Raw genomic sequence first — 15,802 nt, 5'->3', positions numbered from 1 at the left:
TGTACTGTGGCCACTTCTAGCCTATTGTACCAGCCCCAGATGATAGGTGGAGGTGATTGTGGAGCAGTTGGTGCAATGAAGATTGGCAGGGGAAACCGAAGTACTTGGAGAAAACCTGCCCCAGCGCCACTTTGTCCACCACAAATCCCACTTGACCAGACCTGGGACACTGGAAATCTTCCTTTGTGTTTCTTTTGTTTTCCCTGCCCATTATGTCACCATTGCTCCATGCTTATTTATAACCATCCCTGAAAGCACCTGATCACATCCACAATCTGTAAATCTGGGAGCTGATTGCTTTTACTTAGTACATGGCTTGTCATGAAGTAAGGAAGATAAGTTAATGGATAATAATGTTTAATTTGCTTGAATTAATGGACATGCAGGCTTGAACTTGTCCAGTGTTGTAAAATTTGAGAACCGCTGTTTTCAGATATGCATTCTTCAGTAATCTTAACTATAGAATAGAAGGATCTAATGGACTAATGAAAACTCCTATTTGCAAAGATCATCTTATTCCCACATAAATATTAGACACCTTTTCCTATGACACTTACCTTTCCATATATTCTTTTAAATACATATATTGATTAATATTCTGTTTTTCTTGTGAAGGATATTGCCTGTAGTTGTTTCTCTGCTAATATTTTCACCTATTCTAATAAATACTAATTTTTTTTTTCAGTGGTAGGTAGTATGGATCATAAGTCTCTTGAAAAGTAATCGAGTTGAGGTTATCACAGTGGTGAAGACTGATGTTGTACTCTTTTTGGTTAATGCTGAAACATACGTCGCTGGTCACAGTAGCCGAGCGGTCTAAGGCATGCACTGTCTTCGCTCACTCAGAAGCTGGGATCGTAGGTTCGAATCCCACTCAGGGCATGGATGTTTGTGTGCATTTTTCTGTGTTTGCCTACAGGTAGAGGCCTTGCGACGAGCTGATCACCCGCCCAAGGAGTCTAGAAAAACCGAAGTGAACGGAGAAGTTCATGGAGATAGGCCTAGGCCCACTGGGGCTGTAGTGCCGGGGGGGGGAACATATGTCGCATAGCCCAGAAGATTGCAGTATGAAGTAGCATACTGCTAAGCTTCATACATACACACACATGGGACGGGACCTCATCCACCTTGCTAATAATATTTTAAGACACAGCAGGCCACAAACACATACAGGACAACATTAAAGAACTCTCTTCTCGAGAATGAGAAGGGGGCACACATTCGGCCCCCGTCAAAAGAAATAATAAGAGGGAAGACACAAACCAGCTTGGTTTACGAATTCCAGTAGAATTTTAACAAACTAACTATAAATATTTTAAAGTATTGGAACAGCCGCTGTAGTTGTAAAGACTTTAGATTTTGCAGCCAATTGTATATTATTTATATTGTATGTATATGTTTTGACTTTAGAACATGTACTGTAATGGTGGCTTCTAACTGTTTTGATGCAAAAGGTATCCCTCTGAAGATTGTCTCTGAAGACTGACACATGTAAGGGCATAAATAACTGAAATAAGAAAACCTTAACAAGTCACACTGAATGGAACTATTTAACTTTTCCATATTTTAAGATGTTCACAAGTTATGAAACTCATTATGTAATTTTCTTCAGCATGATGTTATTTCTCATTGGGTCCAAATACATTCTCCTAAGCAGTCTGTTACAAACACATTTAATCTAGTTCTGTTTTTTTAGGCGTAATGTTAGAATTAACTTTCACACTCATACGATTAAGGGGGCACACAGTAGCATAGCTGGTTGAGACACTGCTACAAGCCAGAAGGTCATGGATTCAATTCCCGATGAAGTCATTGGATTTTTCAATTGACCGGTCACACTATGCCCCCGGGTCAATATGGCCTCTAACAGAAATGAGTACCAGGAATGTTCCTGGGGGGTAAAGGGCGGCTGGCGCACAAGGCTGACAACTTCACCGTCATCTTTGAGCTGATTTTATAGAGAAAATGGTGGGAGCCTCTACAACCCAATGGGCTTTAACGGCCTGCTAACAGGGATAGCTTTACCTTTACATTACGTTGTAGAGACTGGATTCTGTCTCCATCTTCAGGTAAAACCTACTCAGTTGGGCACAACTGATATAGCTAGACAGCCACATCCAAAATAGTTTTTAATAAATACAGGCATTCTCGGAAAATATCATTTGAGATCGGGTTTTCATTATCTGTATTTTAAAGCTACACTGGATCATGGCAGTCCTAACAAAATATGACTGGATGAATTGGTTCAAGTAAAACATAATTTCCTGTAATAAGAACATGGACAATGTGTAATATGAAACTATTTGAATGGTTTAAAGATTGTAGTTCATCCTGTAAGAAAATATCATTTATCATATGATAGTATAAATATATTTATTAAAGTGTCACTTAAACAGATACAGTATATTTGTTTATTCAAAATTTTTTAGGCATGTGCGAGTCATGAATTTAGAGACTAAATCCAGAAGAAATCTCAATTCAAATCTCGATTTTGCAGATAACTGCTTTTGCTTTGCATAAGTGAACTACCCAGTACATCAGTAATATGCTAGTTGGCAATGCTAACATGTATCACCTTGCCAACAATGTCCGTGTTCCTCTTTATGCTCATGGTGAAAAAGGACATAGCCCTGAAATATATATTTTTTTAATAGACCAAAGCATGAAATTTTGTCATTGAAAATGATCTTGTAACAAAAGGGATTAGAAGTATACGTTACTGCACTGTGAAAAGGTGATTACGAGTACAGTGAAAGAATTGGTCTAGTAGAGAAATGTAATCCCAATTTTCAAAACGTTTCCCAATTCTTGTCTCAAACTGGAAGTCATTCTCACACATGCCTATCATTTTTCATAATCTAAGTTAAAAATTTTCCACATTATGTAGTCATGTCATAATGACATCATTCTGTACATACCTTCAAGAATAAAATTATCTTCGGTGCTCAACAAATTCTTTACTAGGCAGTGACTATTAGGACACTAGAAACCTAGAATAACACTGTAACAAGCAACAGTCATACATTTCTACATAATCATTATTGGCTTAAAAACTGCTGTGCAACATACCTATATTAACTTTTAATCTGGGCAACTTAAGAGTCAGCAAGACTTCTACCAGACTGTTACAGGTAACACTTTGAGCCTGGAAATTCCAGAAAAAAAAATAGTTATATAAAACATCAACTTGCCTATTTTGACATATGAAGCAGAAATTCTAACACAAACTAAAACAGTAAAAATAAAGTATTGCAGAGTACGAGGTAATAAAGACCAATGAAAAGATAAAATCAGAAACCAGGATATTGTACAAAACCTAAAAATAATAACTGCAAAAAAAGTTGGTAAATTTGTAGCATGAACTTGTGCTATGCATGCTGGCAGCTGAATTTCTTTGGAGAGAATAAGAAATGAAGGTCTAACAACTGACCATTAGGGAGACTGAAGGTAGGTTGGACAGACTGAGCAGAATAGAGTAGTACAACGGTAGATGCAAGATACTTTCTAGTTATCATATCTCTGGTGATAGGTACATATATACATGTGTATATTGCAGTCCATTGATCCAAAATTAGTCATAAAAAACATATGTACAATAGAACTGAAAATTCGCGTAACAATTTAAAAAAAAAGGTTCATATAAGGTATGTGGTGATACCCCATAAAAGTGTAACAGAAATATATCATTGTCTGAAACAATGATACTATTGCTTGTGAAAAAATAACATAACTCACTGCACTTACATTCTTAAAGTGTTCAAATTCCTATAATACAGTATCATTACATAAAAAATTATACAAAAATTAATTTATAATTCTATAACTAAAAACTTTTTTTTTAATTTGCTTAGTGGGGAGTGGAGTCCAACTGGGTCCACTCGGCACGGCGGCCACCGATTGGCCTATTGTAGCCTGCCCCGGGTGATTATGATGATGGAGAACTTGGTGGAATGAAGATTGGCAGGGGAAACTGAAGTACTCTGAGAAAACCCGCCCCAGCACCACTTTGTCCACCACAAATCCCACTTGACCAGACCCGGGATCGAACACAGGGTGCCACGATGGGAAGCCAGTGACTAACCGCTTGAGCTATGGCGCGGCCCATTCTATAACTAAGTAAATACATTAATTCATTATCCCATGTAACAAATGTGTAATGACCAGCAGAGTACCTGCTCACTTCCCAGAGCCTTAGCCAAACTATCCCTCCCTGATGTAAGACAGAGGATAACTGGTCTGTATAAGAGAAGTGCCTATGTAGACTAGGTCTTATAGTGGCCCACTGAAAGTGCCAATGGATGACGAAAATGTACATAAGTAAAGTACACACTGCAGAGTCCTTCTTGAGAAGCCAATCAAAGAATTTGTGCTTTATTGAACTCAGAACTTTGTTCTTGTATTCACAACAGTCAATCACTGGAACCTATCCTGAGTCAGCTAAATCCAATCCACATCCTCATACTCTATTTAAGAACCACTTTAATATGTTCCGCCTATCTACATACACGTCTCCCACATGGTCTCTTCCCTTCAAGTCTTCATACTAAAATTTTTAAAGTATTTCTCATATCTCCCATGTGTGCTACATGCCCTAAGAGGTTAAAAAGTAAAATTCACAAAATGATCAGTGTCTTATATTTTAAGACGATTATTTTAACTGAACATAACTGATTGCATACACTCAAGTTTCACAACAGTTTAAGCATCAAGAGTCAGACATTCATTTTGCCAGTACTATTGGTACACTTTTACTAGTTTTATATGTTTGTTTCTTTGTGCGTTTTGAAGTTATATTATTCCTGCCCTAAAATAAATGACACACAAAATTACACATAAATACTATTGTGCATCTTTACATTTAATTAGAAAAACTGTGATGATAAGCATGAGCTCAGCTGAACACACTGTGATCATGAGATAACTTATTAATAAAGCTAATTCTGGAAGACCTCTGGTTTTTACATATTGTTGTAACCAAAGAACAGTATCCCATGGGTTCAGACCTTAAAAAATACTGATCTACAAAACAGGATGACAGAATTTAAGAAAATTCTCACCTGGAAAGTTGATATGGAAGATTACCTTACAGAACTTTAAATCATTATACGCCTGCACTGTCAGAGTGGGAACTAAGATATTTTTCATATTCACAAAAGTTTATGTGGCTTATAAGGATACAAAAGGGCTGAAGATACAGTTTTAAAAGTGGTCTTATTGTTCATTAAGAAATGGCATTGTTTGTTCTCTTCTATCATTCTATATTCAAATTGCAACTAAAACTGAAAGATTTGGTGCAGGTTTATCATTTTTCCCATGAGTTTCAGATTTCAGTATAGTATTTTCTTTTTAAAGTAAATTTATATATAATATTTTTAATTTATAAAGGACTCCTTATCTGCCATATGCAATTCACATAACAGTGTACTGAAAGCTCCTATTTGATGTTTTTGTACCCGCTGACACAACCACTATCATCTCTAGCAAGTATTTTCATTAACTCACAAGCCATTGTGAGATCTTCCTTCATGGAGAGGTTTTCTCCTTATATTGGCAGGCCACAAAAACCGCTAATTAGCATAAAGATTTGCTATGTAGGAATCTGTTGTAGTGTCACTACATTTGGGACTGATTACTACCTATTTTGTTTGGTTGTGCAGAATTTTGTCTTGTAGTTACATTAGTACGGGCTGCATATTAAAAAGATATCATTAGTATACCCATGATGATTATCTGTGCTTAGCTTCTCTCAAATCCAGCATGCTGACTCACCCCAAGAGTGAACTTAATCAAGTTTCCGCTGTAGCAGAAATTCACGGCCTCCCCATAAAATAGTAGAACAGTAAAGCAGAGAAACTCTTGCATATCCCTAGGTGCTATACAGTAACAACTTCTTTCATTTATGTTGATTCAAAAGACTTGGAAACGATTCCTTACACATTTTTATACTCAGTAGATATTTCTTACTGCACAGTAATTAAATTTATGATGTTACTGCCACATGGTATAACACAAAAACTGTAAAAAAATCTCTTTTAATGTTTCAAAAGTGAAACTGATTTACAAGACATGGGGTTTATAAGCTTCAGAGAACAGGTGAGCAAATTATGACCCCCAAAAAATTCAGTCCAGCCTGTGGTAACAGAGATATTATTAATACAGCACTTTATTTATATATTTCAAACAATAATTTAATTGTAATACTTCTTATAAAACATAAGTCTAGATACTGATGGAAATGGATATTGTTGGTATAACAGTATATTTATTATATTCATTTACTGTATCTACAGTTGGGTACGAGGAAGTCAAATGAGACGCACTTTAGATTTGGTGTGCTATGAGTTTGAGCACCTGAGGAATATCGGTTTAAGATGCCATATCCAAATTAATTATTAATAAGAAATGTTCCTATACATATAAACTGCATGCAGCCAGTGACTAATTGAGGCTGTTACGAGTTTTCCACTACAGAATTTTTCTTGCTATGCCCTGGCCAAGGATTACTTCAAATTTTCCCATCTGGGCCCCACATAAAAAATAACTGCTCAATCCTGCTCTAATGGAGATTTACTTAAGAAATACCCCCCAAAAAATGTACAGTGCAATCAAAATTACAAAAAAAAATGGTTTTTAGAGTTCATTTAAAATGTTCATTGAATAGACAACATGCAACATACTGCTGAAGGAGTTTTCTCTTCTCCATAATCAAAAACAAAACATACTTCCTTTATGGCTAAATATATATAAACAAAGTGAGTTAATATAAACACTTAAAAAATTGATTTAAATGAATATGTGAACACCATTATGTGGGCAAACAGCGTCAAAAATTCTTTTCAAATAAAATCAAAAGCCTCACTCCTTAATTAGTACCCTTTCTGACTCATTTCCAAAAATGAAATGTCATCTTCTATGCATAATTATAAGGTCTGTCATCCCCAGTTTCATCTATATTTAATTATTTATTTCATTGAGAAACCCACTTCTGTGAAATAATGTAATTGACATTTGCTTGGATGATGATAAAATGTAGAGATGAGAGCATTTAACAATAAATTATCATATAAATATTAATACATCACTTTAATCAGCTTTTATTTTCATAATGGAAGAATACAATCATGAAGATACCAGATTTCAAAATTACCATGGGACATAACACTGTGAAGTCCAGTGAAAGTCAACCTATGTTCTGGAGGAATGTGTCACCTCCATCATCAGAGCCAAAGAATTAGCCAAGCAAAAAAACAGCTCTGCTTGCCACCTGCTTTCAGGCTGGTTTCTTGCTTGGCTAATTCTTTGGCCCTGAAGATGGGGGTGACATGTTCCTCCAAAATGTCAGTCGACATCAATGGACTTCACCGCATTATATCCCAAAGATAGAACTCTTCAACTGTGATTTTAATAACTGCTATTTGTAGTCCCTTTTATGATGAATGTACATTTGTAATACTTTCAGTAAAATCTAATATCTTCATGAGTATACTACTTCCATTAGGACACTATCAAACTAATTCCATTTCCCTCAGCATTGATCACAGGATGCTGTCTGATTTCATAACAGTGAGTGCTGTCATATGAAAGAAACACCCAGTTGAATATGTATCAGTGGTTCTTCCAAAACAAATTATTGCTATACCATGCAGGATTTGTTAATGGTGTAAGCAAGATACACCAAGCTACCAATCCAAAAACAAACAATGACATCAACAACATTCTCTGAGGGTCCTTATATGTTAGAATCTCTCCAAAATCTGGGAATCCCATGTGGTTACAGAAGGCATGAGCTGCAAATGGTGCCACAAAATGGCCTGAAAATGATGTAAAGTACTATAGACAACATCCAAATAAGTTGCAACATGCATACAAAATAACAGAGTACTGAATCTTGCAAGAACACTACAAATGGGGAGGTACAGTGCCCCCCCCCAACATTTTGCCCACCTTATGATGCACCTGAAACCGTCCTCCCCCCTGCTTAGAATACAGTGAATCCTCACTAATTCAGAATTCATGATAATTAAAAAAACTGTTTTTTTTCCTTCACATTATGACCTTGATGATCAAATTGCCCCTATCTAAAATGCTTTTAAAACTAATGTCAGAATTTACATTTTTATATTTATGACAAGTAAATGTATTTTATGATGTGCAATCTAAGTTTCAAAATAAAGAAGACACATGAAGTCCATTTTACAACTTCCCTGAACAAATTTCAGTAGCACTTCTATAATTCAGACTTTCACTAATTCAGACAAGGATTCACTTCCAATTAGTCCAAATAAGTGAGGTCTTACTGTACTTCGAAAGTCTCCAGAAAGCTGTGATTAAAGTTGAGGTTGTCACTTAATAGAGAGATCCCCAAACAATGCAAAATAATCTACACTATCAATTTCAAACCAATATTAACATGTAAAGCCAAAACATGGATCCTGATAAAGTGAAACAAAAACAAAATCCAGGCACCAGGTATTAAATTTTTTAAAAGCACTGAGGGAAGAACAAGAATATACAGAATTAGAAATTGAATTATTAGAGGAGTTGGATCTTAAGAGGAGAGTGAATTTGGGTAACGCTTGCTACCCTTCAGTCCAGAACCGTTTGCCTTCTCATCTGCCGTCTAAAAACATAAAAATTTGAATACGCAAAAGTATAATTTTGCCTGTGGTTCTCTATGGGTCTGAAATTTGGTTTCTGACATTAAGAGAGGAACACAGATTGAGGGTGTCTGAGAACAGGGTGCTGAGGAGAATATTTGGACCAAAGAGAGATGAAGTGACAGAAGATTGGAGAAAACTGCATAATGAGGAGCTTCATAACTTGTACTCTTCGCCAAGTATAATTACAATGATCAAATCAAGGAGGGTGAGATGGACGGGGCATACAGCATGAATTGGGGGGCGAAGACGGATGCATACAGGATATTGACAGGAAAGCCAGAAGGAAAGGGATGATTAGGAAGACCCAGATGTAGGTGGTTGGATAATATTAAGATGGTAGAGACATAGGATAGGGTGGTAAGGAGTAGACTGATCTGGCTCAGGATAGGGACCAGCGGAGGGCTCTTGTGAACATGGTAATGAACATTTGGGTTTCATAAAACACTGGAAAGTTCTTGAGTAGCCGTACAAATGGCAGCTTCTCAAGAATGGCTCAGCTCCATGAAGTTAGTTTAGTTAGCTAGTTAGAGCAGCTGGATCTAGAAATGTGTTATTACAGTTTGAAGACAGTGAGTAAAATGGTTTAGCCATGTACAATAACGGCTAGAAAAAGGACACCAAGAAGGACATTATAATTAAGAACTAAAGGAAACAGACCTGTTAGTGACCCCCAAAAAAAAAAAAAAGCTCAACCAGGTAGGGATGTCATCAAGAGCAGAGGAAAGAACAGGCAACAAATTGAAAAGGAAAGACTGGGAAGATTAAAGAGACTGGAAACTTTGTCTGTTGATCCACATAAAATGGAAACGAGGCTAGAAGGCAAAGATACATCACCTGTAAATGTAATTAATCAAATTAAATAACGAGCACTAACACATGACAACCTACTATAATTTTAATAACTCATAATTAAAGTCAACAGATGTACTTTCTAAAGTTTTCAAAATGAAAGCAACATGGGTGCTTCACCCATCAAACTTCTTGAACATATGTCTCAGTCTAATTCCTATTTAGCTAGTTAAAATTATACGCACCAGTTTTTGCAAACAGAAATGCTGAATAGGCACCAAACAAGGTTGTATATGAAAACTGAAAGCCTGAAATAAAATTCATTAAATTGTTTAAAACCCAAAATAAATTTACATGTGTACATTTTTAAATTACTGAAAATAGTGCCATAATATTACTGCAATACTTACATGATATCATTAATGCCCTTTTGAGATCTAAACCGCTTCTCATTCGTTCTACCATATGATGAAAATGGGCTGAAACAACCCGAAACATTAAGCCAAGTACAGAGAAGAGACTTTTTCTTTTATTGCTAGAAGTAACAAAATTGGTATTCCTTTACTAGGAAGGTAACTAAACATGAAACACCTTCATATGCTCAAATCAGAAATGGTAAAAGGAATCACTGATGCACAGTATATGTTGCTGATGTGATCTGCTAATACTTTTCAATCATCTTACTTAGTCAACTGGATAACAATCATAAAATGAATTGTACAGTCAGTCTTCATTCTGTAACAAAATACCAGCAGTTGGTTCCATGCAACTAACAGAGGACACCTAAGGAACTCACCAGTGAACACAGAATTCCATAGAACAGAGTCCTAAAGAAGATGATACTTAATTAGCTACTCATGAAATTCTGAGCACCCTATGAAACCTGAAGTTTCATTACCATGTTCATATGAACTTTGCACTAGTCCCTATCCTGAGCCAGAAGAATCCAGTCCACACTCTTCCATCCTGTTTCTTTAAGATCCATTTTAGTGGTGATTCAGCTCTTGAGTTTTTACATCAGGTGGATGGAGGCAGTGTTGCCAATGATTTAGTGATAAATGCCAGCTCCATCTTAAAAGTTAAAATATGTAGAGTGAAGACAGATGCAGAATCTACCTCTGAAATACTGGCAACACTGCCCACATCCTTATAGTGCCAACAGCTGAACCAACATCAACAGTCAACCACCATGAAATCCTAAAATCAGTAATCCATTTTAATATTACCCTCCTCATTAAACACAAAAATGTAATGAATTATATTTGTAAAATGCAGGTCTTACCTACTCCAAAAAACAGTGGGCAGACAAAAACTGCAGTCATTGGTCGGAAACACTGTAGCAGAAGAGGTAACATGCAGGCTCTGAAGGTGAATTCTTCAGAGAGTGGTGCCACCACATAGTTACGAAGCCAGATTAAGTTTGTTAAGTTTGACATCCAGTACATAGGTTCTAAAACAGAAGTAAACTACAGTAAACAAGAGCAGTAGCTGCAGAACAAAGATGGTTAAACTCCGAAGTTTGAAGATAATGTGGAAATGCAATGTTTTTGCTTTATTTTATGGACGTCTACTATAATAGCATGGAACTTTACCAAGGAAGTTGGATCAAGTAGTAAGGCTTCTGACTTAAATTAGGGAGTGCAAAAGTTTCAATCTCAACCAGAAAGTGACTATCCTGACAGGTTCTTCGTGGTCTCTCTCAGTCATCAGGGTAAATTTTTGGATAGCAGTGTAAAATGACCATGACTGCTTCCTTTCCAAAATCCCTTCCAATTAATTATTCACCGTCATCTAATCTTCAATGCTACATAGTCTGAGTTATGGACAATGTCATTAAATAAGCTACACACAAACAAGGAGCTTCTTGACTTCCACAGGTCACCCAGTATTGTTAAGATGGTCAAATCTGGGGTACAATATATTTATCATGTACCTCATGGTAGTGTAGTTGGTTGAAGCACTATGCTACAAGCCGGAAGGTTGTGGGTTCAAGTCCCTATGAGGTGGATTTTTGTTTTCAATTGACTTAATCCTTCCAGCCGCACTATGGCCCTGGGGTTCACTCAGCCTCTAACAGAAATGAGTACCAGGAATTAATTAAATAATTTTCCTGGGGAGTAAAGCGTGGCCGGCATGTAAGACTGACAATCTTACCGCCATCTTTGAGCTGACTGTCTAGATAATGTGGAACCCTCAACATCTCACAACTCTATGGGCCTCCATGGCCTGTTACAGGGATAGCTTTACCTTTTTTTTACCTGGAATAGGGACACAAAGAATGCATAGAGAATTTTGGTGTGAAAATCTTATGGAAAAAGGCCACCTGAGGACTAAAAAGGAAATGTGATGATCACCAAGGAAGTAGGTTATACAGATGGATGATAATAGTTCAGTCCTGTTAAATGGTAGACTTTTATTAATGGTGTTGCTAGGCCACGCCATAGCTCAAGCGGTTAATCGCTGGCTTCCCACTGCGGCGGCCCGGGTTCGATCCCGGGTCTGGTCAAGTGGGATATGTGGTGGACAAAGTGGCGCTGGGGCAGGTTTTCTCAGAGTACTTCGGTTTCCCCTGCTAATCTTCATTCCACCAATTGCTCCACAATCACCCTCACCTATCATCTGTGGCTGGTACAATAGGCCAGAAGTGGCCGCAGTACAAGGGACTTAGTCCCACCCCACTAGCAATAAAAAAAAACGGTGTTGCTAGGGTGCTAGACTTGTCAGTTGTTTCAAAGCTGAACATTATGGTGTAGTGGCTAGCAGTCTTGCTTCATAATCTTGCACCAGGTTCTTCAACTGGATTCCTCAGTCTCACCAAGCAAACACTGTTCTAACACATAAAAAGAACCATAACCACTCCTACCTATATCCTCTCCAGCATGCTATTCATAATTATCCTGTGGTCTAATGCTATATAATTTATCCACTTGAAAAAAACACTGTTTAATAAACCAAGAAAAAAGAAAAAATTTCTGTTCAAATACATTTCAATTCAAATTCAGGTTTTATGTTAATTTAATATTATAATAAATAAATTAAATCATACTTCCCCACAAGATCAAAGGGGCTTTCTTTCTGTCTTTTACCTAATCTAATATATTTAAAAGCTTTCATCTCTCCGACATACCGGTATACAATTTCCACAGTCCACTGAACCCTTGCATGCTGAGTGGACCAAGAAAGAGGACCATTGTAAGAAACATTGGAATAACAATAGCAGGAAGTAGACCATGCATTCTGAGACCCAATAGTTGCCACAAAGTAGCCTGAAAAAAGGAGAGAACCATCTATACACAGCCTGTCAAGCCGTACTTAAATTTGTTTATGACCCCACATCTTTGAATTTAATCTTTTGCCATCCCATTTAAATTTACCGTAACCAGACAGTCTCAACCCTCTTATTTTTCTGCACATTCATGGAACTTTTTTTTTTTCTTTTTTTTTACAGTTGTTTGCTTTGTTGGATGCAGCAGTGGATCAACACATTACAGTCTCTTGTGGCTCAGCCAAGAAGGTTAGCCGAGCAATAATGTCGGAAGATACAGTTTTTGAGGTTTCATTCGATCCCTTCATGCATATTCCAGAATGTTATCTCCAATCAGGCCACAACTACTTGCAAATCCTTACCTACTTACCAGTCATGACAACTTTCATATATCATTCAAAGCAACATAATGCCTGTAGTTAAATCAGCATTATTAAACAACTTAAGAATCAATAATCTGTAGTGATTGTAGCACACATTTTTCAAACAACGGTTCAATTCCTTCAAATACTTTCTCTGAGCATATTTTATATAAATATCTCTCTTTTCTGGCAGGGTAGGTCAGGAATAAATGTAAAAATTAAAATACATAAAACTATAATTTTACCTGCAGTTTGCCTCTCTGGGTGTGAAACTTGGTTTATGACATTACGGGAAGAACACAGACTATGGGTGTTTGAGAACAGGGTTCTGAGGAGAATATCTGGACCTAAGAGGGATGAAATAATAGACAGAGGGAATCACACAATGAGGAACTTCATAACTTGCACTCTTCACCAAATATAATTAGAATGAGGAAGTTGACGAGGGTGAGATTGGCAGGGCATGTAAAAAATAGGAAAGCATACAGGGTATTGGTGGGACAGTCAGAAGGAAAGAGACCACTGGGAAGACCAAGACGTATGTGGGTGGACAATATTAAAATGGATCTTATACAGATAGGATGGAGTGGTATGGACTGGATTTGTCTGGCTCAGGATAAGGACCAGTGGCAGACTCATGTGAATGTGATAATGAAACCTTCAGGTTCCATAAAATGTTGAGAAATACTTAGGTAGCATAGTGACTAGTAGCTTCTTAAGAAGGGCTCAGTTCCATGGAGTAAGTCAGTTATACATGAGGATGGGTACCATGAAACTGAACTGGGAGGAAAGCAGGAAATGGTTGCAGCCTATTTAAATGTATGATTCTGTGATCTGCCAGTGATATTCGAATGAACTAGTAAAGAAATACAAGTCAGACACACTACCACTAAGCTAAACATCTACGTTATTCATTCATTCATATTCATTTCCAATTCCATAGATCTAGAGGGGCTAAAATGCCATTGGATATGGAACAAGTCCCTTACATGCATAGTTTCAAAAACGATTGAAACCAGTCAACACAATAAATTTTCTTATACATTATTGGACAAATTATACAAACCTCTTACCAAAAATTTCCTAAAACTAAAAATTAAAAAGCCATTTATACATTTTATGACTTGAACTGCTTCATGTTATGCAGTTTAATAAATAAAAAAGTTTCAATTTTGGAATGATCATGTGACATGACACGATAGATGAAAAGTTTCCAGAACATTTTGTCCTCCAAGAAGAAGCATCTGCCTCTACATACTCCCAAGGACCTTACCAATTTACATTTCATCATTCCATATTTATCCTGAGTTCTATCTTCTGGGGTTTAATACTCTGTAGTCAGTAGTCTGTAGTCTGTCAACCAGTTTTTTGGAGGAACATGTCACCTTCAGCATAGCTCTGCTGCCTTACTGCTTCGTGCCGGTTTCCTGCTTGGCTTACTCTTCGACCCTGCAGATGGAGAAAACATGTTCCTCCAAAATGTCAGTTGCCTTGCAACAGACTACATGGTGTGGTGTGACAGCCTAAAGTCCTACTGTATTTATTTTATTTTTTATGACTTCTTTATAAAGTATATGGGAGGTAAAATAAATCAAATTCCTGCTGTTTTCAGAAGATCTGCAACTTATGTCTTTTTTTATGTCTCACAAATCACAACAACATTTGTAAACAGTATAAACTGGAGAAGCACTTGATGTGAACTCAATAAATCATCCCTGTTGCCCATCATTATGCATCACTTTAAAAATGAGTCCTTTTTGGAAACATCACAATTTATGTATAACAGCCTTCTAATACCTACGTTCAGTATCACCTTCTGCGGGTATGATACATTCCAACTGTATTCAGTTAGCAGTTAAAAGCGTGGATGGATATAAAAAAGGGTGAATAAAGGTGAAAGATCTTAAGCTTTCACAGCAACCAAAGTTAATCAAATCTTCTCGGACCATCAGTCATGTCAGCTAGTTAAAAATGACCAACATTTCAGACTATCTCCATCATAAGAATCATAGTTCCTCTTATGCATTACACGTTAGCATATAGATGGGAGTTTGTATCCAGTAACACATCAGATCCTGATGGTGGGAATAATGATGGTTTCTGAATTATCGGTAAGTTTTAACAGATTGATACACCTAGGGGCCCAAGATTTTATGCGGATGAAGTATATGATAAGTAGTGGCAGGGCTCACCTTTTGAAGAATGTGTTCTTGGGAGAAGAAATATAAAAACAATGGAGATATAAACATCATTACGAAAACACTAAAAAATCTCTTCTTTATTGTGGATGGATGGTCCCTGCAATATAAAAGACAAACTACATTATGCAATTCTTATGAGAGAGGGTTAATGTGTGCTGCAGCGTTATTTTGCATCAGACAGAATGATACATTATACTGCATTTGTTAATGCTAGTTATATCTGATTTCTATAAACAATACTACCCAATCCTTCTCATTATTTTGTATTCATACATTTGGCAACACTGTCACGTGGGACTCCTGAAAAGTAATAGTTGAAATTTAAACTTATAAAATGTGAAAGAAGCAGTAATATTATTACCTGTTATGTGGGGAGTTCCATATATACAAACTTGCAACATAAACGACAGAAAGAAGAAAGCATGCTCCTGCAGAGGTTAAACAATAATATTCTTTAAGCCTGTAAACCTCCATACTGTCATTACGGTCGTCACGTGACAGTAGGAAGCGCTTTTATTGGACAGT

At 36.8% G+C, this 15,802-nt stretch overlaps 1 protein-coding gene across 1 annotated transcript; it reads right to left on the bottom strand.

Annotated features, from left to right (window-relative positions):
• Positions 1-5,550: 5,550 nt before the first annotated feature.
• LOC111870130 (CAAX prenyl protease 2) lies at positions 5,551-15,766 on the bottom strand. The gene is made up of 7 exons (XM_023862163.2): positions 15,639-15,766; positions 15,269-15,374; positions 12,577-12,715; positions 10,732-10,899; positions 9,860-9,928; positions 9,695-9,757; positions 5,551-7,811 (listed from the first exon to the last, which is right to left on the bottom strand). The coding sequence occupies exons 1-7, from the start codon at positions 15,749-15,751 to the stop codon at positions 7,606-7,608; spliced, it is 864 nt and encodes a 287-aa protein (XP_023717931.1). The 5' UTR covers positions 15,752-15,766; the 3' UTR covers positions 5,551-7,605.
• Between the last annotated feature and the right edge of the window lie 36 nt (positions 15,767-15,802).

The sequence above is a fragment of the Cryptotermes secundus genome, unplaced genomic scaffold (genome assembly GCF_002891405.2).
Source record: "Cryptotermes secundus unplaced genomic scaffold, Csec_1.0 scaffold594, whole genome shotgun sequence".
Classification (NCBI taxonomy): domain Eukaryota; kingdom Metazoa; phylum Arthropoda; class Insecta; order Blattodea; family Kalotermitidae; genus Cryptotermes; species Cryptotermes secundus.
This window is presented reverse-complemented; position numbering and strand designations above follow the sequence as displayed.